General features: G+C 37.2%; 5 protein-coding genes across 5 annotated transcripts; all 5 read left to right on the forward strand.

Annotated features, from left to right (window-relative positions):
- Positions 1 to 1,061: 1,061 nt before the first annotated feature.
- Positions 1,062 to 7,421, forward strand: LOC149616011 (cytochrome P450 4C1-like). The gene is made up of 11 exons (XM_089856118.1): positions 1,062 to 1,351; positions 4,384 to 4,496; positions 4,564 to 4,649; positions 4,965 to 5,155; positions 5,216 to 5,285; positions 6,026 to 6,146; positions 6,191 to 6,388; positions 6,460 to 6,630; positions 6,693 to 6,759; positions 6,945 to 7,124; positions 7,228 to 7,421. The coding sequence occupies exons 1-11, from the start codon at positions 1,126 to 1,128 to the stop codon at positions 7,392 to 7,394; spliced, it is 1,590 nt and encodes a 529-aa protein (XP_089712244.1). The 5' UTR covers positions 1,062 to 1,125; the 3' UTR covers positions 7,395 to 7,421.
- A 483-nt stretch (positions 7,422 to 7,904) lies between these two features.
- Positions 7,905 to 10,786, forward strand: LOC149616012 (cytochrome P450 4c3-like). The gene is made up of 10 exons (XM_089856119.1): positions 7,905 to 7,940; positions 8,552 to 8,637; positions 8,709 to 8,899; positions 8,960 to 9,029; positions 9,096 to 9,222; positions 9,276 to 9,473; positions 9,542 to 9,712; positions 9,784 to 9,850; positions 10,355 to 10,534; positions 10,620 to 10,786. Exons 1-10 carry the CDS (start codon positions 7,905 to 7,907, stop codon positions 10,784 to 10,786), a joined length of 1,293 nt encoding a protein of 430 aa, XP_089712245.1.
- A 343-nt stretch (positions 10,787 to 11,129) lies between these two features.
- LOC149616013 (cytochrome P450 4C1-like) lies at positions 11,130 to 13,731 on the forward strand. Its single transcript, XM_089856120.1, has 10 exons — positions 11,130 to 11,355; positions 11,469 to 11,581; positions 11,648 to 11,733; positions 11,795 to 11,985; positions 12,046 to 12,117; positions 12,277 to 12,326; positions 12,383 to 12,580; positions 12,644 to 12,956; positions 13,318 to 13,497; positions 13,565 to 13,731. The coding sequence occupies exons 1-10, from the start codon at positions 11,130 to 11,132 to the stop codon at positions 13,729 to 13,731; spliced, it is 1,596 nt and encodes a 531-aa protein (XP_089712246.1).
- A 3,594-nt stretch (positions 13,732 to 17,325) lies between these two features.
- Positions 17,326 to 21,870, forward strand: LOC149616014 (cytochrome P450 4C1-like). The gene is made up of 8 exons (XM_089856121.1): positions 17,326 to 17,434; positions 17,497 to 17,566; positions 18,358 to 18,484; positions 18,555 to 18,749; positions 18,812 to 18,982; positions 20,170 to 20,236; positions 21,380 to 21,559; positions 21,676 to 21,870. The coding sequence occupies exons 1-8, from the start codon at positions 17,326 to 17,328 to the stop codon at positions 21,846 to 21,848; spliced, it is 1,092 nt and encodes a 363-aa protein (XP_089712247.1). The 3' UTR covers positions 21,849 to 21,870.
- Positions 21,871 to 24,454: 2,584 nt separating this feature from the next.
- Positions 24,455 to 27,677, forward strand: LOC149616015 (cytochrome P450 4C1-like). Its single transcript, XM_089856122.1, has 11 exons — positions 24,455 to 24,680; positions 24,765 to 24,877; positions 24,945 to 25,030; positions 25,087 to 25,277; positions 25,337 to 25,406; positions 25,868 to 25,994; positions 26,065 to 26,241; positions 26,313 to 26,483; positions 26,541 to 26,607; positions 26,674 to 26,853; positions 27,488 to 27,677. Exons 1-11 carry the CDS (start codon positions 24,455 to 24,457, stop codon positions 27,652 to 27,654), a joined length of 1,575 nt encoding a protein of 524 aa, XP_089712248.1. The 3' UTR covers positions 27,655 to 27,677.
- The last annotated feature ends 107 nt before the right edge of the window (positions 27,678 to 27,784 follow it).

A 27,784-nucleotide genomic window follows, 5' to 3' on the forward strand; every position in this document is an offset into this window, starting at 1 on the left:
ATTTGACAAGGAGGAAGAACTACTAAAGACCGTTGTTTTCCAGACCGTCCATCAAACTTACTATATTTTTGTTAGTAATTAACGCCTCCCTTATGGTCTAAAGAGGCTGTGCGACTAGTAAGAACAAAAATAGTAATGGACAGAACTAATTATTATCACAATATTTTACTGAAATACACCCTTTTCAAAAGGTAAGTTGCAGTGTCGTGTTCCAGACGTATGACACTATATTATATATAGAGAGAGCCTTACTGAGAGCTAGGTCGAGAACGACTCGAGAATTGACTACACCAATTTAATTTTGCAGTCCATCTAGGTAATATTTAGTCTGAACCAAGAAGTGATATCTAGTTTATTAGGGAGAAGGTATAGATGCCTTAGTATTCGCGCGCCATAGTCCCAGTCCCCCTTTCAAAATACAAGGGGGGACGTAAAAGGAGGCCGGGCTATTTCGCCTTTCCTCAGTCGGAAAATACGTAATTTTCGTCATTCGCTTCGCGCTGACGTGAGTTTTCAAGAACCAATGAGATGCTGGTTATAATTTAGAGGCGGGGATTAACTCCGGACCTACGTTTGATCTGGAGATAAAGCTGTAAGTGTGGCGAATTTATACCTTCTCCCTAATAAACTAGATATCACTTCTTGTCTGAACTAAGCCTTTGACTGCGTCACTTTACGAGAATCTATGACGTTTCAACTACTATGACAAGCTCTCAATAACCATTATCCAGTGACAAACTTATGGAACATTATTTTCAACCATCAATGGATGTTTAGTAGCTGTAACATTACACTCCTTGGAAAGGGGATTTTTCATTACGTCGCGCCGGTGTAAATAAAAGATACACAATATCAAATTATACATTTACACAGCTGATAGATATTTAATAGGCTAAGCTCTTAACTTTATCTCCGTTATAAAGGGAAGGTGACTTCGTTATTTAAAAGAAGAAAAAACTTCCTCTCTTTTATACGCACCTTATTCAGAAAACGGTAACCTTCCCTTTCAATAAGAATCAACTGATATTGTTAAGATATTTTAAGTTCTTAGTTAACGCATTACGAGCACCGAAGTTAAAAAACTACAGTTGAACCTAGTGAGTTCTTTTCAACGATTGCTTGAAAATGCTGACGTCGGAGTCTAAAGTTGTTGAAAAATATACATGGACATTTATCTGGACTTTAACTGGACTCGTAGGGTTGTATTATGTAACGCGAATTTACAAACGTCGAAAATTCGTTTCTGTCTTTAATAAATTACCTGGACCAAAACCTTTTCCGCTTTTTGGAAATTTAATTGAACTGGGTTGGTGTAATGCCTCACTGTCCGCCAAGGTCAACGGCCCTACAGGTCAGTATTTACTTACAGGGTGTTTCTGATAAGTCGGCCATAAATTAAGGGATGATTTTGAGTCGAGAATGTTCTAGGACATTTGGCCGTCAGGGCTACTGTTTTCAAGTTAAGATTGTTAAGAGTATTTTATGGATGACCCCTTAAATTTAATTAAGAAACTTAAATATATTGATTGCTAATTTAATTAAGGTGTCATAACTAGTAATACTCTCAAGTTATAACTCGGAAACTGTGGTCCGGACGGCAAGATGTCATAGAACTTTATCGACTCAAAATCGCCCAAAGAACATTCCCCTCAATTTAGGGCAAACCAGAAGTAAGATGAGACTAGAAGTACTGAGCTAACCAAATTCTTCACTTGGCAAAAGTGGATATTCTTCATAACACACCAACGGTTGGCCCTCTGGTAGCGGATTCTGAATTTCCCCTCCAAAACGTGAGACGCTCGTGGGCGGCGGTAGACGGCCGAACTAGATTCAAGCACCTGCGTCCGTGTTCCGCGGCTTTAGGATGAGGGGAAGGGGGTAGGAAATGTTTTTGGAACTCGACCAATTTTTTTCTCTCTAGTGTAGGCGCGATGGAAGCGGCATAAAATCCTCAAATTTGTTCACTAGTGCCAGGATCTACTACCAATCATAGAGCTCTTTACTTCTAGTCTCATCTTACTTCTGGGCAAACTTATCGGAATCATACTGTATATTTCAGAAAGTGATATGTTTGTTTCTTTTAATACTTTAGTTTCCAAATTTTATTGACAAACTGCATTGTTGTTATCAGCGACATTTGGGTAATTAAGGTTGTTCAGATAGATGAGGTTTGGTTGTTTAGTTCCTCCTCGAGGTTGGGGCGGAAGTGAACCCCTAACCATTATGCCAGTTAAGAACATCGTATTCTATAGTCTGTCAAACGAAAGAAGAGCCCTGAGAAATTTGTCCAAATTGGTGTCGCCACCATCGACCCCATAGTACTTTATCAACTTGTTTTGCTTTGTCAATAGTCGTCTGTAATATAGTTTGCTATAAACAGATAGGCTTAATCGCAATAGAACCAATACATTTTGCAATATATATTTAATATGTTTATGTTTCATGGTTTTTTACGATCATCGAGTATTAAAGAATATAAAACAAAATTAACGACAAGACACCAGTTTTATCTTTGTTGAACTAGCATTGCAATATATTTTAATGACATAAGTTAAAGTACTTGTCCATAAGTCTAAGTAGTTCAGCATCAAAGCGTCTTCAGTCCACGTCTTTATCAGAGTCTTCGCTTTCTTCTTGCATATTAATTTTAAGAGGTTCAATTGTGGTTTCGATGATGGAATCTTTTTCCCAAGACTCATGCATTATATTATCGACGTGAACTTTATGAAATAAAAAGCGTCACAAGTCCAGAACCCTGAAGTACGAAATTGACGAGGTTGCTAAAAGTAGAGGTCACACGGTAGTGAGGATTCCACCGTACCATTGCAAGTTTAACCCGATTGAACTAATATGGGCACAACTTAAGTGAAGAACGACGTAGCGAAGCAGAATTCTGGTTTCAAACTCTCGACGGTCAAAGGTGCAACATTGAGGGCCATTTAACGTGTGACACCAGAGAATTGGCGTAAGGCAATAGAGCACGTCGAGAATATAATGCATGAGTATTGGTAAAAAGATCCCATCATCGAAACCACAATTGAACCTCTTAAAATTAATATGCAAGAAGACAGTGAAGACTTTGATGAAGACGTGGACTGAAGACGCTTTGATGCTGAACTACTTATGGACAAGTACTTTAACTCATGTCATTAAAATATGATGCAACGCTAGTTCAACAATGATAAAACTGGTGTCTTGTCGTTAATTTTCTTTTATATTCTTTAATACTCGATGATCGTAAAAAACCATGAAACATAAACATATTAAATATATATTGCAAAATGTATTGGTTCTATTGCGATTAAGCCTATCTGTTTATAGCAGACTATATTACAGACGACTATTGACAAAGCAAAACAAGTTGATAAAGTACTATAGGGTCGATGGTGGCGACACCAATTTGGACAAATTTCTCAGGGCTCTTCTTTCGTTTGACAGACTATAGACCCATAAAATTAAACTTAATGAATAACCCCTAATTAAACATTATTTAATTGAATTTGAAAGCTGTATCGAAAAAAGGGCGTCTTGCAAATTCTTCATAGGGGTGGATCCAAAGATTATTTAGTGTAGACAGAAAGATCTTGCGGTTTCAAAACCCTTAAAAAATCTTGCTATTAAATGATTCAGTCCCAAGACCTTGCTATAGAATATTCCATCAATTACTCGCAGAGAAACTAACTAAAAAACAGGTTATTTCCCCTTACACCACAAGACAACGGTAGACGGAGCTCGACTTCATTACAAGCCGGAGTCTAGGCAACTATCCCTGCCTCTAGCGAGGCATGCTTCTTGATCTCCCCAAGAAGTGATATCAATTACTCGCAGAGAAACTAACTAAAAAACAGGTTATTTCCCCTTACACCACAAGACAACGGTAGACGGAGCTCGACTTCATTACAAGCCGGAGTCTAGGCAACTATCCCTGCCTCTAGCGAGGCATGCTTCTTGATCTCCCCAAGAAGTGATATCAAGTTTATTAGCGAGAAGATGCCTAAGTATTCGCGCGCCATAGTCTCAATCCCCCTTTCAAAATACAAGGGGGACGTAAAAGGAGGCCGGGCTATTTCGCCTCTCCTCAGTCGGAAAATATGACTGTCATTTTCGTCATTCGCGTCGCGCTGACGTGAGTTTTCAAGAACCAATGAGATACTGGTTATAATTTAGAGGCGGGGATTAACTCCGGACCTACGTTTGGACTGGAGATAAAGCTAGAAATGTGGCGAATTTATGCCTTCACCCTAATAAACTAGATATCACTTCTTGATCTCCCCTTCCCCTGTTGTGCTTGCTTCTCTTCTAGAATTAATGGCACGGTCCATAAAATGTATGACTTATGTTTTTATCTCGTTAAAAAATTTAAGAAAGACGATTCTTTTTTAGTTTTTATGGAATTACGAAACGGCGCATGCGCACTGTACCCTCGAGAATCTTTGATTCGTATATGGTTTATGTGGCAGCCGGTAGTTCTTGTATACGGAGCTGAATCAATAGAGGTTAATGATTTTTCTTGAAATATTTATTTAGTTGACGTGCTGAATTTTTTTATTGCGTTTTGTCTAGCCTCTTTTATCCAGTAACGTGAATATTAACAAAAGCTATTTTTATGATTTTCTTGAACCATGGTTGGGAAGTGGATTGCTGATGAGGTAGTATCGTTTAGTTCATAAGATATGTTCCATAAGTTTGTCACTGGTTACAAACTGGAGCTTGTCATGAAGTGAGTGAGGTAGGTCATAGATTCGAGGTAAAGCGAGGGAGGCCTGGTGAGGCGCTGTCAAAGGCTTAGTACAGACTAAATAAGATTAGATGGAAGTCCTGCAATGCAACCGAGTGTAGTCAATTCTGGTGACGTTCTCCAACTAGCACTACAAATGGAACATATCTTATAAACTTATGGTAGTATTACTAGTCGAGGAATCAATAAAAAATAATTTAAATAATGAAATATAATAAAATTTCAGAACTGGAGAGAAATGGCGATCCAGAAGGAAGGTTCTCACGCCCACATTTCACTTCCGAATTTTGCAAGATTTTCTTCCGGTTATGAATGTACATTCTGCAAATTTAGTCAAAAAGATTCGATCTAATCTGAAGGATGATTGGATTGACGTTGTACCCATATTAACTAATTGCACACTGGATATCATATGTGGTACAGTTCCTGTTTTAACGTTCTTTCAATATTGAACCTAACGCTTCACGTCGTAATTAGAGACAGCGATGGGGTTTCATTTGAATTGCCAAGACAATACGGACGCGGAATACGCTAAAGCTGTCCATGAGTAAGTTGTATTTGTAGAAACACTTGCGAACTAGTGAAGTAGGCGAAAATTTTGGGCTATTTTTAATCATTTAAGTACAAACAGAAGTAATATGAGACTAGAAGTACTGAGTCACTTGTCGAAAGTAAATATTCTTGATAAAACACCAACGGTTGGCCCTCTGGTTTCTGAATTTTCCTTCCAAAACGTGAGACGCTCGCGGTGGTAGACGGCCAAACTAGATTCAAGCACCCGCGTCCGTGTTTCGCGGCTTTAGGTGGAGGGGATGGGGTTAGGAATTTTTTTGGAACTCGACCAATTTTTTTCTTTCTAGTGTAGGCGCGATGGAAGCGGCATAAAAACCTTTGTTCACTAGTGCCAGGATCTACTACCAATGCTAGTCTCATCTTATTTCTGGTACAAGTATCAAAGGGGCATTTTATTACTTTTTGGGCCGCCATTTTAAAAGATGGCGGCAAATGAGTGCCTTTATTTTAAAACGGTTTGGGCTAGCGTTGATTATCAATCAATCAGTCAATTAGGCTGGACAAAGTCATTGCTTACATCTTATAAAATTTACAGCTAAAATAACGTATCATGAAATTTGTAGCATCACTTTTACAGTATCGTATCGCGACAACACAATCTGGTTATGGAACAACTTCATATTTGCCCTCTCGAAACATGGCAAACGATTTAAGAAATCTTTGAAAATAATAAATGATTTAACTCTCAAGGTATGATTGAATTTCGAACATCAGGTTGTCCAAAAAAAGTATCAAAATGACTCGTTTGGTCTCGTTTGGTCAAATTTACTTTGTTCCATCATTTGGAATTAAGATAAGATCTGGGCAAAACGAGCATTCCCAAGTACCACAATCTGTAAATAACTGGTAATATAAAGCACAAAACTGAAATATTAACAGGTTATCAGAGAAAAGAAAGATTTATTGAAGAATTTGTCGAATGGGTCTTTACCATTAAATGGTAACACAGAAACGGACACGATGATTCAGACGAAGAAGCGTCGAGCCTTCTTGGATCTTTTGCTTGAAAAGCATCAAGAGGACCCTGAATTCACCGAAAAGGATATTGTTGATGAAGTCAATACTTTCATGTTCGGTGTAAGAGAATTGCAGGTTTTAATAATTTAGGACTAAGGTTTATTTTAATTAATTTAATTTAACTGGATTAGGGCCACGATACAACAGCTACCAGTTTAACCTGGATATTATACCTTCTTGGGTTACATCCCGATGTTCAAGAAAAGGTGTATAATGAAGTCATCGATGTTTATGGAGACGGTGGTAGTGACGTCACCATGGATCAAATGCGTGATCTTAAATACATGGACATTGTCTTAAAGGTACGCTATTCTTTAGTCATCTTTACCATAATTATACCCTGACTTTGAATTAATAAATTTAGGAATGCCAACGCCTGTATCCTGCAGTTCCGGGCTTTGCCAGAGTAGCCGATGAAAATATAAAAATTGGTAAGATTAACATAATTTTTTTGGCAAAGGTTGTTTCTGCTCTAAATAAACGGTTCTTCAATCAATTGGAATATGGAAAGTCTGTTTTTGAAAGACGACACTACTTCGAGCATTGGACATAGGCCCTAGAAGCATTGCGTTTTCTTAACTGTTGATTTGTTTATGGTTTTCTTTCAATATTTTAGGCAAGTACACGATACCCGAAGGAACTGCAATTTTTTTCAACACGTATTCACTGCACAGAGACTCCAAGGTTTACCCCAATCCTGAAGTTTTTGACCCTGAGAGATTTTCACCCGAAAATTCCATTGGAAGAAATCCGTATGCTTACATTCCGTTTTCGGCTGGACCTAGAAACTGCATTGGTATGTTCAGGTTTAAAATTATGTAATGTTTTCAAAGAGAAGGCTTAGATTATTGTCAAAATAGTATAGTAGACTTATGTTCTATTGTGTTTCATGTCAACAGGACAAAAGTACGCCCTTATGGAGATAAAGGTCGTTCTGTCGCACGTCTTGCGCAATTTTAATTTGACCTCACTTGACCCACGAGATAAAATAGTACTTTCACCGGAACTCGTTTTGAGACCGTTGGACCCAGTTCGAATTAAATTAGAAGCAAGACATCTTGGTTAAATCTATAATATCTGACAAGGGTTCGATTTTGCGAAGGTTAAACATAAGTAAAAATAATGGAAAACAAAATTAGTAGCAACTATTTTAGCCCCAAAATATGTGTTGGCACAGAATCTTCTATTTGATAAAAAATAAAACTTCGAAAAAAAAACTTGGTCTGAACCAAACAGTTGGCCTGTTTATTGAACACCCTACATCTACCACTAACCTAGATTTGCCTGGAAATAAATGAATCCATACCGTCCTATATTTACGTAGGTTTATAGAGCTGAAAAGCAAAAAACCCTGGCGCAGTTGGACTCGGTGAAAATTTGCCGAAAATGGCTCCACCAGATTTTAATGTTGTTGAAAAATATACTTGGTTTTTTATCTGGACTCTAACTGGACTCTTAGGGTTTTATTTTGTTACACGAATTTACAAGCGTCAAAAATTCATTACTGCCTTTAATAAACTACCTGGACCTAAAGGATTTCCCTTGCTTGGGAATGTAAATGAAATAGGTTGGAATAATGCCTCACTGTCCGCCAAGATCAACAGGTCTACAGGTTTGTGAATATTTCATAATTTATTAGGAAAAAATTCATGGCTTAAAAATTTGATTAGTTGAAATAGTATTTGTGACGTCCGCTATGAATAAAATAATCAATTAATAATTTTAGTACTTTCGGATACACTAAATGGCTTGTTCGCACTATATCCGCTAGATTCGTTAGTTCGATTAAGCCTTTTTGGGGAGCCATTAGTGATTTTATCGCGAGCTGAATCAGTAGAGGTAAATGCAGTGTTTGTAAAATATTATGTTTCATCGGGGATAGATTTAATTTTAGAAGTAGGAATGGAGAACGGTTATTATTTACTTCAGTCCGACTCATAGCCCAGTATCGAGCCCCTCCCTCCAACACGTAACGAAAATTTTAAGTAATCTTATTGGCTCACTTAAACTACGTTTTGATGACGTTACTGACGGGGACGGCGAAAAATAAGTAATTTTTTTAACTTATGTCGCTATAACCCGCCTCTTCTTTCATACCCCCCCCTGTCCCGGGAAAAGGGTCCGGGACTTTGACCTACGCCAACATTACTCTGTTCTCCAGTCCTACTTCTAAAATTAAATCTATCCCTGGTTTCATGTATAAATTAATTGTTCTTTCGTCAGCCTGTTCTAACGAGTACTTTGACCATCAACAAAAGCAAATATTATAATCTCCTTCAACCATGGTTGGGTAACGGCTTGCTTTTAAGGTACCATATCAAATCGAAGAAATATATTAAATTAAATTAAATTCAATTTAGTCATTCATGTAAAATTTCAGATCTGGAGAAAAATGGAGATCAAGAAGGAAGGTCCTCACGCCCTGTTTTCACTTCCAAATTTTGCAGGATTTTCTTCCGGTTATGAATGCTCATTCTGCCAATTTAGTCAGAAAGATTCGATCTAATCTGAAGTATGATTGGATTGATATTGTACCCATATTAATTAATTGCACACTGGATATCATATGTGGTAAAGTTCAGGATTTAAAGTTCTTTCATTATTGTACATGACGCTTCACGTCGTAATTAGAGACAGCGATGGGCTTTCGTTTGAATTGCCAAGACAATACGGACGAGGAATATGCCAAAGCTGTCCATGAGTAAGTGATATTATAGAATTTAACGATAAAGCTCAAGAATTAAAGGCAATTTCATGAAATCTTTAGCATTACTTTCGCAATAACGTATCGCGCGAGCAAAGTGTGGTTATGGAATAGTTTCTTATTTTCCCTTTCAAAAGAAGGCAAACGCTTCAAGGAAAGTTTAGAAACGATAAATGGTTTAACCTTCAAGGTAAGATTAATTATTTCGTATTTAAATGTAATAAAAATCTGGTGTTATAACAGGTTATCAAAGAAAAGAAGGATTTATTGAAGAAACTATCTCAACGGTCTTTACCATTAAATGGTAACGCAGAAACGGACACTATGATTCAGGGCAAGAAGCGAATAGCGTTCCTGGATCTGTTGCTTGAAAAGCATCAAGAGGACCCTGAATTCACCGAAAAGGATATTGTTGACGAAGTCAATACTTTCATGTTTCGCGTAAGTATGATGTTTAACTTTCTTATATTAGACTAAGGTCCCTTTTAGTTTAAATTTATTCAAATTAGGGCCACGATACAACAGCTACAAGTTTAACCTGGGTGATATACCTTCTCGGCTTACATCCCGATGTTCAAGAAAAGGTGTATAGTGAAGTCATTGATGTTTATGGGGACAATGATAACGACGTCACGATGGACCAAATGCGTCATCTTAAATACATGGACATGGTCTTAAAGGTATGCCATCTTTACCATAATTTTTCCATATCTAATTAGCTTTAAACGTCTGAACTTCTTTATAAATTTAGGAATGCCAACGCTTATATCCTGCAGTTCCAAGCTTTGCAAGAGTGGCCGAAGAAAATATCAAAATTGGTTAGTCTTATTCATACTAAGTGATCTAATCATTCCATACCTTATCTCACAATTAGCCGTTTAACCATGCAAGAGTAGATGAGAATTGGAAAGTAGTCAAGGTGAAGAAATAGTTGAGCCATCCAATTTCGGTGATGGATTTGACCAAACCTGCCTCTTGACTTGTTTACTGAAATTGTAGTTTGAATTCACGTGTTAAGTAGCTTTGAACAGCGATCAATCACAATTATTTTCATTCGCTAACTACATAATATTATTTCATTTTCCAATTTTCGCAATGCTTCCAAAGACACCAACATACAGGGGTGAGGCAACCATCTTAGCGTATTCCCCTCGCTTCAAGAAGTACTGCTTCAGGCAGTGCGAGTTGGTTAGCCTCCCTTCTGACGTTACTGGTTTCTCTTTATGTAATTTCGAAATGGCCTATTAGTTTCAAGAAATCGAAAAGGGCCTTAACAGTAACGGATGGGTTCATTCTCTAAATTGTTATTAAAAATTCCATAGGTAAACTAACATTGCCTAAAGGTATTTCCATTTTCGTCAACACGTACGCGCTGCATAGAGACCCCAAGTTTTACCCCAATCCGGAAGTATTTGACCCTGAGAGGTTTTCCCCCGATAATTGTAATGGAAGAAATCCGTATGCATACGTTCCGTTTTCGGCTGGACCTAGAAACTGTATTGGTAAGTTCAGGTTTTGGTTCATTTAATGTTTTCTTAGCCAAGGCTTAGATCAAGTTCAAATGTTTTCTTCTTTTAATGGCAACAGGACAAAGGTACGCCCTTATGGAGATAAAGGTCGTTCTGTCGCACGTCTTACGCAATTTTAAATTGACCTCACTTGACCCTCGAGATAAAATATTACTATCACCGGAAATCGTATTGAGGCCGTTGGGTCCCGTTCGAATAAAATTCGAAGCAAGACGTATTGGTTAACTCTATAATATCTGGTGCTTTGCGAACCTTTGTCGAAGGTTAAACATCAGCCCTAATAATGGAAACCAAAATTAGTAGCCCCAATTTTATCCCCAAATTATGTTTTGGCAAAACATCTTCTATTTGTTAATAAAATAAAATTTGAAAAATTTGTTCTGAACCAAATATGTTGATTCTATACAGTTGGCGCTTAAATCGAATACCCTAGCTACATCTACCACTATTCTAGATTTGCCAGGAAATAACAGAATTCTAATCGTTCTATGCAGGCTATGCTTACGGTTCTTTAGAGCTGAAAACCAAAAAAGCTGGCGCAGTTGGACTCTGTGAAAAAGTGTTTTAAATGGCTTCACCAGATTATAATGTTTTTGAAAAATATACTTGGTTTTTTATCTGGACGCTAACTGGACTCTTAGGGTTTTATTGTGTTACACGAATTGACAAGCGTCTAAAATTCATTACTTCCTTTAATAAACTACCTGGACCTAAAGGATTTCCCTTGCTTGGGAATGTAAATGAAATAGGTTGGAATAATGCCTCACTGTCTGCCAGGATCAACAGGCCTACAGGTTTGTGAATATTTCATTATTTATTAGAAAAAAATCATGGCTTAAAAATTAGATTTGTTGAAATAGTGTTTGTGTAGTCCGCTATAAATAAAATAATCAACTAATAATTTTAGTACTTTCGGATACCCTAAATGGCTTGTGCGCACTATACCCGCAAGATTCTTTAGTACGATTATGCCTTTTTGGGGAGCCATTAGTGATTTTATCGCGAGCTGAATCAGTAGAGGTAAATTCAGTGTTTGTTAAATATTATGTTAATGTTTCAGTCATAATTTAATTTTGTTTCGTCCAGCCTGGTCTAACGAGTACCTTGACCATCAACAAAAGCAAATATTATAATCTTCTTAAACCATGGTTGGGCAACGGCTTGCTCTTAAGGTACCATACAAAATCCAAGAAATAAATAAAATTCTATTCAGTCATTCATGTAAAATTTCAGATCTGGAGAAAAATGGAGAACAAGAAGGAAGGTCCTAACGCCCTGTTTTCATTTCCGAATTTTACAAGACTTTCTTTCGGTCATGAATGTTCATTCTGCCAATTTAATCAAACAGATTAAATCCAATCTGAAAGTTGATTGGATTGACGTTGTACCCATATTAACTAATTGCACACTGGATATCATATGTGGTAAAGTTCAGGATTTAAAGTTCTTTCATTATTGTACCTAACGCTTCACGTCGTAATTAGAGACAGCGATGGGCTTTCGTTTGAATTGCCAAGACAATACGGACGCGGAATACGCCAAAGCTGTCCACGAGTAAGTGATATTTTTACATTTCTTAATGAATTTGAATTTAACGAAGAAGTTCAAGAATTAAAGACCATTTCATGAAATCTTTAGCATTACTTTTGCAATAACGTATCGCGCGAGCAAAGTGTGGTTGTGGAATTATTTCTTATTTTCCCTTTCAAATGAAGGCAAACGCTTTAAGGAATGTTTAGAAACGATAAATGGTTTAACCTTCAAGGTATGATTAATTAGTTCATACTTAAATGTAATAAAAATCTGATTTAATAACAACAGGTTATCAAAGAAAAGAAGGATTTATTGAAGAAAATGTCTCAAATGTCTTTATCATCAAATGGTAACGCAGAAACGGACACGATGATGAAGGGCAAGAAGCAAATAGCCTTCTTGGATCTTTTGCTTGAAAAGCACCAAAATGACCCTGAATTCACAGAAAAGGATATTGTTGACGAAGTCAATACTTTCATGTTCGGCGTAAGAATGAAGGTTTGAAACATTTAGAACAAGGTCGATTTTAAAATAGTTTATTTAAATTAGGGCCACGATACAACAGCTACGAGTTTAACCTGGGTGCTATATCTTCTCGGCTTACATCCCGAAGTTCAAGAAAAAGTCTATAATGAAGTCATGGATGTTTATGGGGACAATGATAGCGACGTCACGATGGATCAAATGCGTCATCTTAAATACATGGACATTGTCTTAAAGGTATGTCATCTTTACTATAATTTTTCGATATCTAATTTGCTTGAAATGTCTGCCCTTCTTTATGACTTGAGGAATGCCAACGCTTATATCCTGCAATTCCCAGCTTTGCAAGAGTGGCCGAAGACAATATCAAAATTGGTTAGTCTTGTTATTACTTCATGATTTAATCATTCCATAGCTTATCTCACAATTAACCGTTTAACCATGCAAGAGTAGATGAGAATTAGAAAGTAATCAAGGTGAAAAAATAGTTGAGCCATCTAATTTGTGTGTTGGATTTGACCAAACATGTCACTTGACAGGTTAACTGAAATTATAGTGTGAATCTACCTGTTAAGTAGTTTTCAACAGCGTTCAATCGCGATTATGTCCATTCCCAAGCTACTTCATATTGTTTCATTTTCTAAATTGGTTCAATCGCGATTATGTCCATTCCCAAGCTACTTCATATTGTTTCATTTTCTAAATTGGTTCATTCTCTATTGTTATTTAAAATTCAATAGGGAAACTAACATTGCCTAAAAGTATTTCCATTTTCGTCAACACGTACATGCTGCATAGAGACCCCAAGGTTTACCCCAATCCGGAAGTATTTGACCCTGAGAGGTTTTCTCCCGAAAATTCCAAAGGAAGAAATCCGTATGCGTACATTCCGTTTTCGGCTGGACTTAGAAACTGCATTGGTATGTTAAACTAATGTTCACGTAATGTTTTCATAACCAAGGCTGTCAAATTTTTTAATGGGAACAGGGCAAAAGTACGCTCTTATGGAGATTAAGGTCGTTCTGTCGCATGTCTTGCGCAACTTTAAATTGACCTCACTTGACCCTCGAGATAAAATATTACTATCACCGGAAATCGTATTGAGGCCGTTGGGCCCCGTTCGAATAAAATTCGAAGCGAGACGTATTGGTTAAATCTATAACGTCTGGTGGTTTGCTGACAATGGGTCATTTTTGCGAAGGTGAAACATCAGCCATAATAATGGAAAACGAAATTTGTAGTCCCTATTTGTTACTCAAAATTTGCTAAAAAATAAAATAAAATTTATAAAACCAGTTATTCAGAAGCATCTAGCAAACAAATGATTGTTGAAGACATTCTCAGTGTGGCCAATAGTCTACGAATTTGGTCAGAAATTTTGAATTGAAAAAGTGTGCTTTGATCAAGGTTGGGTGTAAGGAGTGAGCACGAACGATGAGAGTCAAACAGGGAATGGTAACTATAACCAGAAGGGGATAATGGAAGAAGGATGACACTCTGTATCCTCTAATACTTTAGTTATGTAACGTCATTCTTCCCGGGCTCATGGCACCATTTTTGTTTGCTCTCCCGATCATCTAACTTCAAATGGGCATCGCAAAGTAGGGTGAATTCTATCACTGTTTGGCATACTAAATCCTTAGCAATCAACACACAAACCTCGTCTTGGGGTGGGACAAAAATCCACAAGCGCGTCTTGTGAAATAGTTAAACGCTAATAGAGTAATGATGAGGGAACCATTTATCGCCTATGTGATTCGGTTTAGTAACCTGTCTCAGCCAGACGTCACGTCAGCCGTTAAGAACAAACTTCTCTGATTTCTTTTCTCTCTGTTGCGCCACAGCTCGGTACAGGTTTTAGTTGACATATTCCTCCCCTATTTACTATACTATGGTACTTCATAAGAAAAATGGGCACAATGAAGCTTGGTCTGAACTGAACGTTTTATAATTCCTTTAATGCTATACGAATACCGTACATCTACCAAAATTAAAGGAAACTATGCTGATAGACCTCTGTTTAAGAAGAATAATTTTTGGTTGAAAATGTTAGCCCTCGTCTTGACTCGTAGAGGTTTTGTTTTCTCAACTTGTTTAACTGATAAATCTTCTTCCAAGATTTCATTTTAGTCTTTTTGAATTTTAAGTTTACTACCCATTAGTGCGATTTTGAACCGTTGCCTAGGGTATGCCTCTTTTTAAGTAATTAATGGAATGGTCTATAGGTATCCACATTAAAAGGCAGCTAACCCGGCTGCATGGAAACCCCAGTGTCTATACAGTACATTTGAGCCGAAAACGTGGAGGAATAACCAAATAAATATTAGGGGAATGGCCTCTTGTTAGAAAATTGCGTTCATTTCGAATACTCCACACCTACGTGTAATTCTATGGCATTTCATACGCAAAATAAGTGGAGCGAAGTTTTTTGTGAACCGCACATGTTTTTTATTATTCGAATTGGAGCGGTAAACGGATATCATACATTTGCTTAATATTAATTTTGACGAGGAACTGAGTGAACGCCGCTCAATTTTCAAACAAGCGTATACAACATTGCATTTACGGTTTGGAAATTCGATTTAATTGCTCATTTATATTGCACCAGAGAAAGTTTTAATTAAGTTTTCGAAATTTAAATCCTAGCATTTTTATATTCAATAGTTTTCTACCCGAAATCTACGTTTGCGAAATTCACTGTTGAAGTTCATAATTAAGTACGGTGAAAAATGGCGATTCGATATAACAATATTGTCGAGAAGTATTCTTGGATTTTGATCTGGACTTTATCGGGACTCATAGGGTTGTATTATGTAATCCGAATTTATAAGCGTCGAAAATTCGTATCTGCCTTTAATAAATTACCTGGGCCTAAAATGTTTCCCATTTTTGGAAATCTAATTGAAATGGGCTGGCATAATGCCTCATTGTCGGCTAAGATCAACAGTTCCACAGGTTTGTTAATATTTTTAATAAAACATTCCCCTTAAGGAAAAGTTCAGATAACATACGGCCTTTTTCTAAATATACAAGAAAGAATATTTAGAAAACATTAAATTATCTATTATTATATAATAATCAGCATTTTATTAGTCTTAAAAGCGAGGACTACTGCGCCGCCATTGCTTTACTGGCGTCTGCAAAATTTAACATCTTACCCCTTATACCTCTCAGCCTGTAGGGGGAAGTGCTTCGATTTAGCAGACGCCACTAAACCAATGGCAGCGAAGTAGTTGTCGTTTTCATGACCAAATAATTGCTAATTATTTTGAAACCGGAGATAATTTAATTTTTTATATATATATTTTTATAGCCTTTCCCTTTAACCAGAAGTAAGATAAGGGACTAGAAGTACTGAGCTAACCAAATTCTTCACTTGGCGAAAGTGAATATTCTTGATAACACACCAACGGTTGGCCCTCTTGTAGCGGTTTCTGAATTTGCCCTCCAAAACGTGAGACGCTCGCGGCGGTAGACAGCCGAACTAGATTCAAGCACCCGCGTCCGTGTTCCGCGACTTTAGGTTAAGGGGAAGGGGGTAGGAAATGTTTGTGGAACTCGATCAATTATTTTCTCTCTAGTGTAGGCGCGATTGAAGCGGCATAAAATCCTCAAATTTGTTCACTAGTGCCATGCAGGATCTACTACCAATGCTAGAGCTCTTTCCTTCTAGTCTCATCTTACTTCTGCTTTAACTTAACACTAAACAAGTTTAAAACATGTCGTAATGTCTTATAAAATATAATTGTAGTAATTATCGAATTACGAAATGGCTTAAGCGAAATGTATCATCAAGATACTTTCTTTAGTCTATGGTTTTTCTGGGAACCAGTAGTGTTTTTGTTTCGAGCTGAATCAGTGATGGTAAACGTATTTTTTTTTAAGATGCTTATGTTTATAAGATATGTTCCTTCCATAAGTATGACACTTCGTATACTTCGTAATGCTAGAGACTTACACCTCGATCTAGTTCGGAGCTACGCGAGAATTGACTACACTCGGTTTTGCAGTCCATCATCCTATTTAGTCTGTACATGAATCTATATAACTATGAATATACAGCTCAATCATACGCCCCTTCTATCATGTCGATTTAGATTGGGTGTTACCACCTAGCTTTGACGCGTTTTGCGTAGATCTAATAGCCAATCACAAGACAAGAGGAAGTGACGTTTCGAATTTACACACCCCCGGACTCCCCCTCCCTTCTCCCGTTCCTAACACTAGCAGACACGTGACTAATGTCTCCTTTCGCTAAGCCCCGCCCAACCCCAAACCTTATCGAGAGGTTAGACAGCATAACGCAGCTGTATATTCATAGTTATATAGATTCATGGTCTGTAGTAATCCTTTGACAGCGCCTAAACCGGCATCGCTTTACGAGATTCTATTATGTTTCACCTACGTCATTTCATAACAAGCTTTCAGTAACCAGTGACAAAGATATGGAACATATCTTATGAACTTATGATGCACGTTAATTAATATCAGTTTTTTCTTTTATCGTCAAGCCTTTATTAACGAGTAAGGTGTCTGTTAACAAAGTTGAATATTATAATTTTCTTAAACCATGGTTGGGAGACTGCATGTTTTTAAGGTAATATTCGTTTTAGTGGAAGAATAATTAAAAATTTATAAAAAAAAAAAAATGTTTGGAAATTTTCAGCTCTGGAGAAAAATGGCGAACCAGAAGGAGGGTTCTAACGCCCACCTTTCACTTCCAAATTTTGCACGATTTCCTTCCGGTTATGAATGTTCATTCTGCCAATTTAATCAAAAAGATTCATTCTAATCTGAAGGATGATTGGATTGACGTTGTACCAATATTAAAAAACTGCACAATGGATATCTTAGGTGGTAAGTGTTTAAAATTTTAGTCTATTACATTATTTGAACTAATTGACTAATTCCTAATTTAGAAACTGCAATGGGAGTTCGTTTGAATTTCCAAGAAAATAATGACTCGAATTACTTTAAGGCTATCCACGGGTAAGTGAAATTCCTTCAGAAATCAGTTAGTAGTTAGTACACACTGATAATCAACCACAATTCAATCTGTTTCACCTAGCAAACTCATATTTCGCAGGTTCCTTAGTCATAAATAGTAGGAACTATCAAATCAATAATGATTTTTCAAATTTCAAATGGCCTAATTTCGTTACAACCAATACTAAAAATATTTAGTACACGAGCAATATTTTTTATTTACTTATTTATTTATTTATTTTGACAAACTCTTTGAGTTTTTGGGTTAGAATATGCAGGCCTCTTTTAAACTTGCAGGGCTCCAGAAAAGTGACCCAAATGTCTGCACTATAACCATAAGTTCATAATATATGTCCATAAGTTTGTTACTGGTTAACGAGAGATTGTCGTGAAGTGACGTAGGTCATAGATTCTTGTAAAGCGATGTCTGGTTAGGCGCTGTCAAAGGCTTAGTACAGACGAAATAGGAAGATGGACTGCAAAACCGAGTGTAGTCAATTCTCGCGTCGTTATCACTTGAGCCAAATCTCGGTAAGTCTCTAGCGTTACGAAGTATAGGTAGTGTCACACTTATGGAACATATCTTATAACTTATGCTATAATTGTTAAAAGAAAAAACAATTTAAGAAATATTTGATACACTAGTTCAGTATTTGACGGGCTCTATTTGGGTTTTTGGGTTGAAATAGCCGCCATCTTTTAAAATGGTAGAACTGTAAATGAAAAAATAAACTTTCATCGTTCAGTTTTCGAAATGGGTCTTATAATTAAAATGTTATTCATGAAATTTTTAGCATTACTACAGCAATATCGTATCGGGATTCAAGAAAGTGGTTATGGAATAATTTCTTATTTTCCCTTACTGAACAAGGCAGACGCTTCAAGGACTGTATAAAAACAATAAATGATTTAACCCTCAAGGTATGTTTAATTATAATAAATAAATATTTTGGATAAAAGTAATATTGGCCTAAATCCGAGATTTTAACAGATAATCATTGAAAAGAAATATTTAAAAAATAAATCTTCAAATGCTTTACCATTGAATGATAACGCAGAAACCAACACTATGATTCATGACAAGAAGCGTTTAGCCTTCCTAGATCGCTTGCTTGAATTGCAACAAGAGAACCCTGAATTTACTGAAAAGGATATTATTAATGAAGTCAATAATTTCATGTTTGCCGTAAAAACCTTCAGAATTATCCTATGCTACTCAGATTTTAAATTTTCTTTAATTTAAATTAGGGCCACGATACATCAGCTATTACATTAACCTGGACATTATACCTTCTTGGCTTACATCCCGAAGTTCAAGAAAAGATGTACGACGAAGTTGTCAATGTTTTAGGAGACAGTGACAGTGAGTTCACGTTGGATCATTTGCGTAATCTTAAATACATGGACATGGTCTTGAAGGTAAGGTATTGTTCAGATATTGCTAGGTGTGGCAGAAGTAGGATGATACTAGAAGTAAAGAGCTCTAGCATTGGTAATAGATCCTGGCACTAGTGAACAAATTTGAGGATTTTATGCCGCTTTCATCGCGCCTATACACCAGAGAGAGAAAAATTGTCTGAGTTCCAAAAACATTTCCCACCCCCTTCCCCTCAACCTAAAACCGCGGAACACGGACGCGGGTGCTAGAATCTAGTTCGGCCGTCTACCGCCGCGAGCTACTCACGTTTAGGAGGGAAAACTCAGAAACCGCTACCAGAGGGCCAACTGTTGGTGTGTTATCAAGAATATGCACTTTCGCCAAGTGAAGAATTTGGTTACCTCAATACTTTTAGTCCCTTATCCTACTTCTGGTATTGTTCAGATATTGCTAGGTGTGGTTATAAAACCAGACCTAGCTTTGCGATGATGTTTTTTCTGTGTACCCGTATGTGTGCGTGTTTGTTTGAAGCCCTCGGTACACGAAAAACAAGCGTGCATAGAAACAGATTAAGGCAAGATCCACTATCACCTTTGAGCTCGTAATGCGAAATGAATTGCGAGAAAAAGTACATATGAGTAGCAGTTTTCCTGGCTTCGGTCAGACGGAAAACAAGTTTGTCGAGACAATTTTTATGAAAATATCCTCTTCCGGCTCTTGAAAGTAATAATGCACCCAGTTATATGGCGGCAACCCTCAAATTATGTGTTAATTTGACGGTAAGCTGTATCGAAGATGATTTATTGGAAAGTCTTGAAAATCGAAATATTTTCTCTAAACTCTGGTTTTTGGAGTTAGCGCTTGAGGACTACTTATAAAGGCTGGGCTGCTGTTTTGTATTATATTTGTCCTTGAGAACCTTGCTGACCTTTCAATATATATAGTTATAATAGGTTTCTAGCTACGAGTGTGGCTTTTACGATTATGATCTGTGTGTATATTTGTGAAGGTTGGATAAACGAAGAGACGTACCTTAATAGGTATGGGTTTTTAGAATTTAATATATCCCAAACGTTGGGCCATCTCTAATTACTGAGTTAGAAAACATGAATGCCATACTACATTAGTACATAGGAAACGAACAAGGCCTCCCCACCGCAACCACACCTAGCTAATATGGAACTTTTATTTACGGCCGTTAAATTTCTGCATTTCGTTCTAAATTTAGGAATGTCAACGCTTATATCCTGCAGCTCCATACATTGGCAGAGTGGCCGAAGAAAATATCAAAATTGGCAAGTTTTAAGCATAGGTTTTTAACGCAATATACTAAGAGTTTTATTCAGATTCAGTTGGAAATGGAATAATAGTTAAGAAATCGCGAAGCTATCTAATCTTGGTGCATGCGAAACTGGATTTGACAATATTTAAGACATCACTTCGCTACTCGTCACTCGCGGCGTGTTGAGTTGTTCTGAATAGGAATCGCAGACTCTCATTGGATTTCCAATCCCAATTTATTTCTGCAGTACTAGCAAAAAGTGATATCTAGTTTATTAGGGAGAAGTAATAATTCACCACATTTCCAGTTTATCTCCAGTCCAAACGTAGGTCCGGAGTTAATCCCCGTCTCTAAATTACAACCAGCATCTCACTGGTTCTTGAAAACTCACGTCAGCGCGACGCGAATGACGAAAATTACGTACTTTCCGACTGAGGAGAGGCGAAATGCCCGGCCTCCTTTTACGTCCCCCGTTGTATTTTGAAAGGGGGACTGGGACTATGGCGCGCGAATACTTAGGCATCTTATACCTTCTCCCTAATAAACTATATATCACTTCTTGGTACTAGCTTATGTCTCAAGAATCTCACGGTGTTTTTCGCGGGTAAAATATGATCACGTGATCGGCCGCCATTTACGGAGAGAAGATTTTGTTTTTGGCATAGGTAATTGGATCACGTCCGTGAGCGCGTGGGCTGTGGTTTTGGTTTGATTCAACGAACTAGAGAGCACAATTTTCATCGTTTATGCCGTATTTTTTGACTTTTTATTATTTCCTTGCATGTTTCGAAATTAAGGTTCCCAATTTAGTTAAATTGTAGTTGAAATTAAGCCAATTTGAGTTCGCCACAAGGTATGAATAGCAGCCAACAATAAGTTCAAAAAGTACTAGGGAACTGTCTGTCACGAGGGTCTGGTAACACTGCACCTCGGAAAATGGCGCAAGGGCTCGTCACCGAAAATTGAGTGACCGCCGTAGCGGCGGCGTTACTTCATTATAGACAAGGACTATTTATTCATGTTCCCTTTTTGACAATTTTAAATGTTTAAAGTTGATTTAAATTGAATTTTGAATACATTTTAACATTTAAACATGTGTCAAATTATTGCAGACGAAATTGCTGTCCTTTATTTACAATTGATTGATATGTTTTAGGCACACAAACGATACCTAAAGGTACAAGCATTGTTGTCAACATTTACGCGCTGCATAGAGACCCCAAAGTCTATCCCAATCCAGAAGTATTTGATCCCGAGAGATTTTCACCCGAAAATTCCAACGGAAGAAATCCGTTTGCCTTCATTCCATTTTCGGCTGGACCCAGAAACTGCATTGGTATGTTCAGGCTTTGCTTCACTTAATATTAGTAATGCCTTGAAAGACAAGACTTAGATAACTGTCAAAACCCAATATTAAAAGTAGTTAATGTTTTCTTATCTTCACGTTAACAGGACAAAAGTACGCCCTGATGGAGATGAAGGTCATTCTGTCGAACGTGTTGCGCAATTTTATATTGACCTCACTCTATCCACGAGATAAGATATTATTTACATATCAACTTGTGTTGAAACCGTTGGGTCCCCTTCGAATTAAATTCGAAGCAAGACGTAAACCTGTTTGTTGAATCAATGTAGACGTTATCTTTACTTAGGTAAGAAATAGCAAATGTTTTGACTTCAGATTTAATACTTGAAAATTAACGATTTTCCAGGTGTTATTTAACATGAAAATCTTTTAATTTTATTACTAATACCAAAAGTGGATGAGGGGAAAAGTATGAAAATGGCCAAAAGTGGATGAGGGGAAAAGTATGAAAATGGCCAAAAGTCGCTAGGCATCAGAGTTTCGCCGTAGTTGACCGTTTTATTGGCGTAGCTATACTGGGCCTGTTCACTCCCTTAAAATAGGTCTTGTGTTAATTCGCGGTTACACGGTTACCGTCGTCTGCTATTTTGTATGCTAGAACTTCCTCGATTTGTGTTTGTAGTCAGGACAGAGTACCTGGTAATGTTTCAAAAGGTATTTGAAGGTATAATATGGATTTAAGTAAGGTTATCGAAGCACTAGAAGAGCACATAAAATAAAATAAATCTCGGTAATTTAGCTATAGCGCGAGCAGCTTGCATCGTGATTCGCATGATCGAGTGGGTTATGGTTAAACCAAGGAGCATAAATGTCTGAACTACTTTCAGTCGCGAGTTTGCAAGTCCATCAGTCACTAGTAAACTAAATAGTTATTGGCGAAACTTTGATGTCCGTGTTTTTTAACACAGGCTCCATGGCCATTGTCATACTTTCCCTCTCATCCACATTTGCTAATACGAATAATCATTACATTGCTAAACATTATTCTTTGCGAAAAACATCTGTAATTAACAGTAACTGATAGGAAATTTTGTAATGATTAAAGATTTCAAAAAAATAATCAATTTCCAAGCTTGCATTCAGTATTCGTGACTTTGACCTCGATTGGGAAATACCGTACAATAAAAAAAGTATCCGATGCACGGCGCTGCATACGATAGTAGATACTTAATGATTATTCTATGGGATGCCATATGCAAAGTAAAGCACACACATTTGGAGTGCTGGGTAGAGTATGAATTCATGCCGAAGCTTGATAGGGTCAAAGCGATATCTGGCGACGTTATTCACGCGGGAAAACTCGTACCCTAGGCAACTCTTAATAAGAACGAAACGTTGTCTGAACAGTACAGGTTTACAGCATTCCTACTCGCCCAAAAAACATTAGTTCTACAGTTAAACTCTTCGTGATATGCCACACTATTTAATTTCAAAGCATAAAGGTTAAGCAGTTTTCCAGCCTAGCAGAAGTTTATGACTTCTTATCCTGGGAAGTATTGGACTCTAACCATATCCGGAACCATCTCTGTTAGCCAACATCTTATTAGGTCCGATCACCACGCCACCTACGGCGCTTCTCTCATTTTGAGCTGGCAGGCTGATATGCGCGCCAGCAGCGAGCAAGTAACGAAACTTTAAGGTGTGTCCTGTGGTTTAGGTAACGAATCAGAAACGGTGACAAGAACAGATGTTTGCTAGAAATTCCGCTCAAACTAGCGTGGGGTCCTAGGCCCAAGGGATTGTAATGGATTTTCAGAGAGTTCTAGACAGACGGCTTTTCAACGATTGGCGGTGAAGAAGTTTTGAACACGCCCCAGAGTTTGAGAACCACAGCCTCTCCGCGTGGGATTTTTTTCAGTAGATTAGATAGTTTTCCTAGTGGGGAGGAAACTTTCGACCCTCTTTTACGATTGCCATTGGCAATTTTGACTAGCAGGGATGGATACTATATAAAGCCTTAGTGTCCAATACTTCCCAGGATAAGAAGTCATTAACTTCTGAGCCTAGTAGATCAAAATCTATTGCGTGAAGTTTGGTGAATTTTTACCTCTCCGAGTGACGATGACGTCACGGAGAGGTTTACACTAGACGTGTCGAGGTGTGTCTGTCACTGCGTTCGCAGTTGGCAAATCGGAGCAAACGTGTTCGGAGAAGGTAATATTGGGTTCTACTCCATTATCATCTTTAGGGTTAAGATGTACGCGTCGATCGGCTTGGGTTACAAGTCTCCCAATGGCAGGGCTTCCAGCAAAGGTTCAGGCAATTCTATCATTTATTGTGAATCAATCGCCTTAAATACACTAAATTTCCAAAAGTTATTAAATAGGCATACGCTAGAATTCAAACGTCAACAATAGCTATGTTTAAAATCATTTTAGGAATAAAGTTTCTTGAAATGATTTATTTAGAATTTATATTTATTCAATTATTTACGAAAAACGCCTCAACTCGGAGAGGTTTATTTTGGTTTCCCAACTTGTTTGACTTATTTACGTGGGTTTATATTGCTACATTTAACTGTAATTTATGGCGTTACTAAATTGAGATTAGTGTAAAGTTTGTGCTATATTAGTTGACATATTCTAAGGTACTTCATCTCCGTCTAAACCTAACATTTTTATAATACCCTAAAACTACCGAAACTAAAGGTGATCGAATTATACAGGTTTTGGATTGCCATTCTACGCTCCATTTCTATCACACGCGCTAAAACCATTACTATTACAGTAACGCTAACTTATATTTGCCTGCAAAATTTTAACTGAGCCCATTAATGTCATATTTCAAGCATCCTATGCTTACGGTTTCCCAGCGTTGAAGATCAAAAACCCTGACGCAGTTGAACTAGGTGAAAGTTTGTTGAAAATGGCAACAATGTATTCTAATGTTGTTGAAAAATATATTTGGAGTTTGATCTGGACTTTAACTGGACTCATGGGTTTGTATTGTGTTACCCGAATTTACAAGCGTCGAAAATTCGTTTGTGCCTTTAATAAACTACCTGGACCTAAAGCATTTCCCTTGCTTGGAAATGTAATTGAAATGGGTTGGAAAAATGCCGCACTTTCCGCCAACATTAACACGTCTACAGGTTTGTGGATATTTTATACTTCATTGCATTTGTAGAAATAGTGTTTGTTTCTACAGCCAACAATTAAATAAACAATTATTTTAGTATATTCGCAAATACGAAATGGCTTGTGCTCAGTGTATTCACAAGATTCTTTATATCGCTTATGGTTTTTTGGGGAGCCACTAGTGATTTTATTTCAAGCTGAATCAGTAGAGGTAAATGAAGATTTTAATTTTATAATCAATGTTTAGCTTGTTTACTTTTGTTTATTTGTTGGTCTAGCCTGTTCTTACGAGTAACGTGACTATAAACAAAAGCAAATATTATAATCTCTTCGAACCCTGGTTGGGAAACGGCTTGCTTTTAAGGTACTATATCAAATCGAAGAAATAAATTCAATTCAGTCATTCACTTAAAATTTCAGATCTGGAGAAAAATGGCGAACCAGAAGGAAGGTTTTAACACCCACTTTTCACTTCCGAATTTTGCAAGATTTTCTTCCGGTTATGAATGTTCATTCTGCTAATTTAGTCAAAAAAATTCGATCCACTTTGAAGGATGATTGGATTGACGTTGTACCCGTATTAACTAATTGCACTTTGGATGTCATAAATGGTAGATTTCATCAGTTGCTTTTTATTATTTGACCTAATATTATACGTCTTTAATATTAGAAACAGCAATGGGTGTTCGTTTAAATTGCCAAGACAATACGGACGCGGAATACGTTAAGGCTATCCATGAGTAAGTGATATTTGTTTGTGAACTAAGGGCTTCAACGGTTTGGTGCTGAGTATGGGCAATTTGTAACCTGGTAGATGTTAGAGACTTTTGGGGAAGCCGTCCTGCAATGCCCATCTTTAACTGATCGCTACTGTGAAGAAATGTTCTTGTTTATAAGATATGTTCCATAAATTTGTCACTGGTTACAAACTGGAGCTTGTCATGAAGTGACGTAGGTGAAACGTCATAGATTCTCGTAAAGCTACGTCTGGTGAGGCGCTGTCAAGGGCTTATTATAGACTAAATAAGAAGGTGGACTGCAATTAACCGAGTGTAGTCAATTCTCGCGTCGATCTCCCTCGAACTGTCTCTCAGTAAGCCTCTAGCATTACGAAGTAATGGATGTGTCATACATATGGAACATATCTTATAAAATTATGATGAAACCAATGAATTTAGCTGTATGTTTTATGAAATTTTAGTATTGCTTCCGTAATATCGTATCGAGGAAAAAATTTGTTGTTACTTAACAACTTCTTATTTTCCATCTCAAAACATGGCAAACGCTTTAAGGAATGTCTAAAGACAATAAATGATTTAACATTAAAAGTACGATTCAACTTTTAATATTTAACATATGAGATATTAAAATATTATTAAGATTCTTTTGTGTTAACAGGTTATCAAAGAAAAGAAAGATTTATTGAAGACATCGTCTAAAGAGGCTTTACCATTAAATGGTAACGCAGAAAGGGACACGATGATTCAGGGCAAGAAGCAAATAGCCTTCCTAGATCTGTTGCTTGAAAAGCATCAACAAGACCCTGAGTTCACCGAAAAGGATATTATTGATGAAGTCAATACTTTTATGTTTTATTTTCTTATATTAGACTAAGGTCCATTTTAATTTAAAATTATTCAAATTAGGGCCACGATACAACAGCTACGAGTTTAACGTTTACATTATATCTACTTGGCTTACATCCCGAAGTTCAAGAAAAGCTGTACAAAGAAGTCGTGGATGTCTTCGGAGACAATGATTTTGACGTCACTATGGATAAAATGCGTGATCTAAAATACATGGACATTGTCTTAAAGGTAAGGTATTGTGTACAGTTATCATTATTTTTATTATACTTTGTCCTTAAAATTTAGGAATGCCATCGTCTATTTCCTTCTGTCCCATATTTTGCCAGATTATGCGAAGAAAATTTAAAAATTGGTGATTCTTGATAGAGTTTTGTTGCTTTGTTTTGGGCTTTTGGCATTGATTGTTTCGTTTTTCTAGGAAAACATACAGTACCTAAAGGATCAGCCATTTTCATAAACACCTTTACCCTGCATAGAGACCCTAAAGTATTCCCTAATCCGGAAGTATTTGACCCTGAGAGATTTTCATCCGAAAATTCCAACGGAAGAAATCCGTTTGCCTATATTCCATTTTCTGCTGGACCTAGAAACTGCATCGGTATGTTAAATTTTTTATTAAATCTTAAAGTCAAGGCTTTGATCACTGTCAATAGCAAGGTCCCAATCAAGGTCAAAACCAAGGCTTAGATCACTGTCAAACCCAAGGCTTAGATCACTGTCAAACCCAAGGCTTAGATCACTGTCAAAATCGAGGCTTAGATCACTGTCAAAACTGAGGCTTAGATCACTGTCAAAACTGAGGCTTAGATTACTGTGATAACCGAGGCTTAGACCACTGTGAAAATCGAGGCTTAGACCACTGTGAAAACCGAGGCTTAGACCACTGAGAAAACCGAGGCTTAGACCACTGTGAAAACCGAGGCCTCGACCACTGTGAAAACCGAGGCTTAGACCACTGTGAAAACCGAGGCTTAGACCTCTGTGAAAACCGAGGCTTAGACCACTGTGAAAACCGAGGCTTAGACCACTGTGAAAACCGAGGCTTAGACCACTGTGAAAACCGAGGCTTAGACCACTGTGAAAACCGAGGCTTAGACCACTGTGAAAACCGAGCCCTAGACCACAATCAAAACCGAGCCCTAGACCACAATCAAAACCGAGGCTTATATCCCTGTCAAAACGCCCTATTTCAAAAAGTAAAAGACTAATGTTTTTTGTTTTCATGTTAACAGGACAAAAGTACGCCCTTATGGAGATAAAGGTCGTTCTGTCGTACTTGTTGCGCAATTTTAAATTGACCTCAATTGACCCACGAGACAAAATAGTACTATCACCTCAACTCGTGTTGAGACCGTTGGGTCCCGTTCGAATTAATTTCGAAGCAAGACGTACTGGTTAAATCAATGTTGATATTATTTTAACTAAGGTAAGAATTTGCAAATATTTTGACTTCAGGTTTATTTATTGAAAAAACGATTTTTCCAGGTGTTATTTTATTACTAATACGAATGATTATTACATTGCTAAAT

This window comes from Phalangium opilio, unplaced genomic scaffold, assembly GCF_054372755.1.
Source record: "Phalangium opilio isolate 3A_F unplaced genomic scaffold, DU_Popi_V2 ptg000217l_1, whole genome shotgun sequence".
Taxonomy (NCBI): Eukaryota; Metazoa; Arthropoda; class Arachnida; order Opiliones; family Phalangiidae; genus Phalangium; species Phalangium opilio.

What these genes read in the sequence shown, in the direction of transcription:
- LOC149616011 (XM_089856118.1), top strand. Translation starts at nt 1,126, where the DNA reads ATGCTGACGTCGGAGTCTAAAGTTGTTGAAAAATATACATGGACATTT. An exon ending in CGATGAAAATATAAAAATTG is followed by an intron (nt 6,760 to 6,944) that starts GTAAGATTAACA and finishes TCAATATTTTAG; the next exon opens with GCAAGTACACGATACCCGAA. An exon ending in TGGACCTAGAAACTGCATTG is followed by an intron (nt 7,125 to 7,227) that starts GTATGTTCAGGT and finishes TCATGTCAACAG; the next exon opens with GACAAAAGTACGCCCTTATG.
- LOC149616012 (XM_089856119.1), top strand. Translation starts at nt 7,905, where the DNA reads ATGCCTCACTGTCCGCCAAGATCAACAGGTCTACAG. An exon ending in TAAATGGTTTAACCTTCAAG is followed by an intron (nt 9,223 to 9,275) that starts GTAAGATTAATT and finishes GTGTTATAACAG; the next exon opens with GTTATCAAAGAAAAGAAGGA. An exon ending in TCAATACTTTCATGTTTCGC is followed by an intron (nt 9,474 to 9,541) that starts GTAAGTATGATG and finishes TATTCAAATTAG; the next exon opens with GGCCACGATACAACAGCTAC.
- LOC149616013 (XM_089856120.1), top strand. Translation starts at nt 11,130, where the DNA reads ATGGCTTCACCAGATTATAATGTTTTTGAAAAATATACTTGGTTTTTT. An exon ending in GGCAACGGCTTGCTCTTAAG is followed by an intron (nt 11,734 to 11,794) that starts GTACCATACAAA and finishes GTAAAATTTCAG; the next exon opens with ATCTGGAGAAAAATGGAGAA. An exon ending in GACAATATCAAAATTGGTTA is followed by an intron (nt 12,957 to 13,317) that starts GTCTTGTTATTA and finishes AAAATTCAATAG; the next exon opens with GGAAACTAACATTGCCTAAA.
- LOC149616014 (XM_089856121.1), top strand. Translation starts at nt 17,326, where the DNA reads ATGAATGTTCATTCTGCCAATTTAATCAAAAAGATTCATTCTAATCTG. An exon ending in TAAATGATTTAACCCTCAAG is followed by an intron (nt 18,485 to 18,554) that starts GTATGTTTAATT and finishes AGATTTTAACAG; the next exon opens with ATAATCATTGAAAAGAAATA. An exon ending in CGAAGAAAATATCAAAATTG is followed by an intron (nt 20,237 to 21,379) that starts GCAAGTTTTAAG and finishes GATATGTTTTAG; the next exon opens with GCACACAAACGATACCTAAA.
- LOC149616015 (XM_089856122.1), top strand. Translation starts at nt 24,455, where the DNA reads ATGGCAACAATGTATTCTAATGTTGTTGAAAAATATATTTGGAGTTTG. An exon ending in TTCAAGCTGAATCAGTAGAG is followed by an intron (nt 24,878 to 24,944) that starts GTAAATGAAGAT and finishes TTGTTGGTCTAG; the next exon opens with CCTGTTCTTACGAGTAACGT. An exon ending in ACATGGACATTGTCTTAAAG is followed by an intron (nt 26,484 to 26,540) that starts GTAAGGTATTGT and finishes CTTAAAATTTAG; the next exon opens with GAATGCCATCGTCTATTTCC.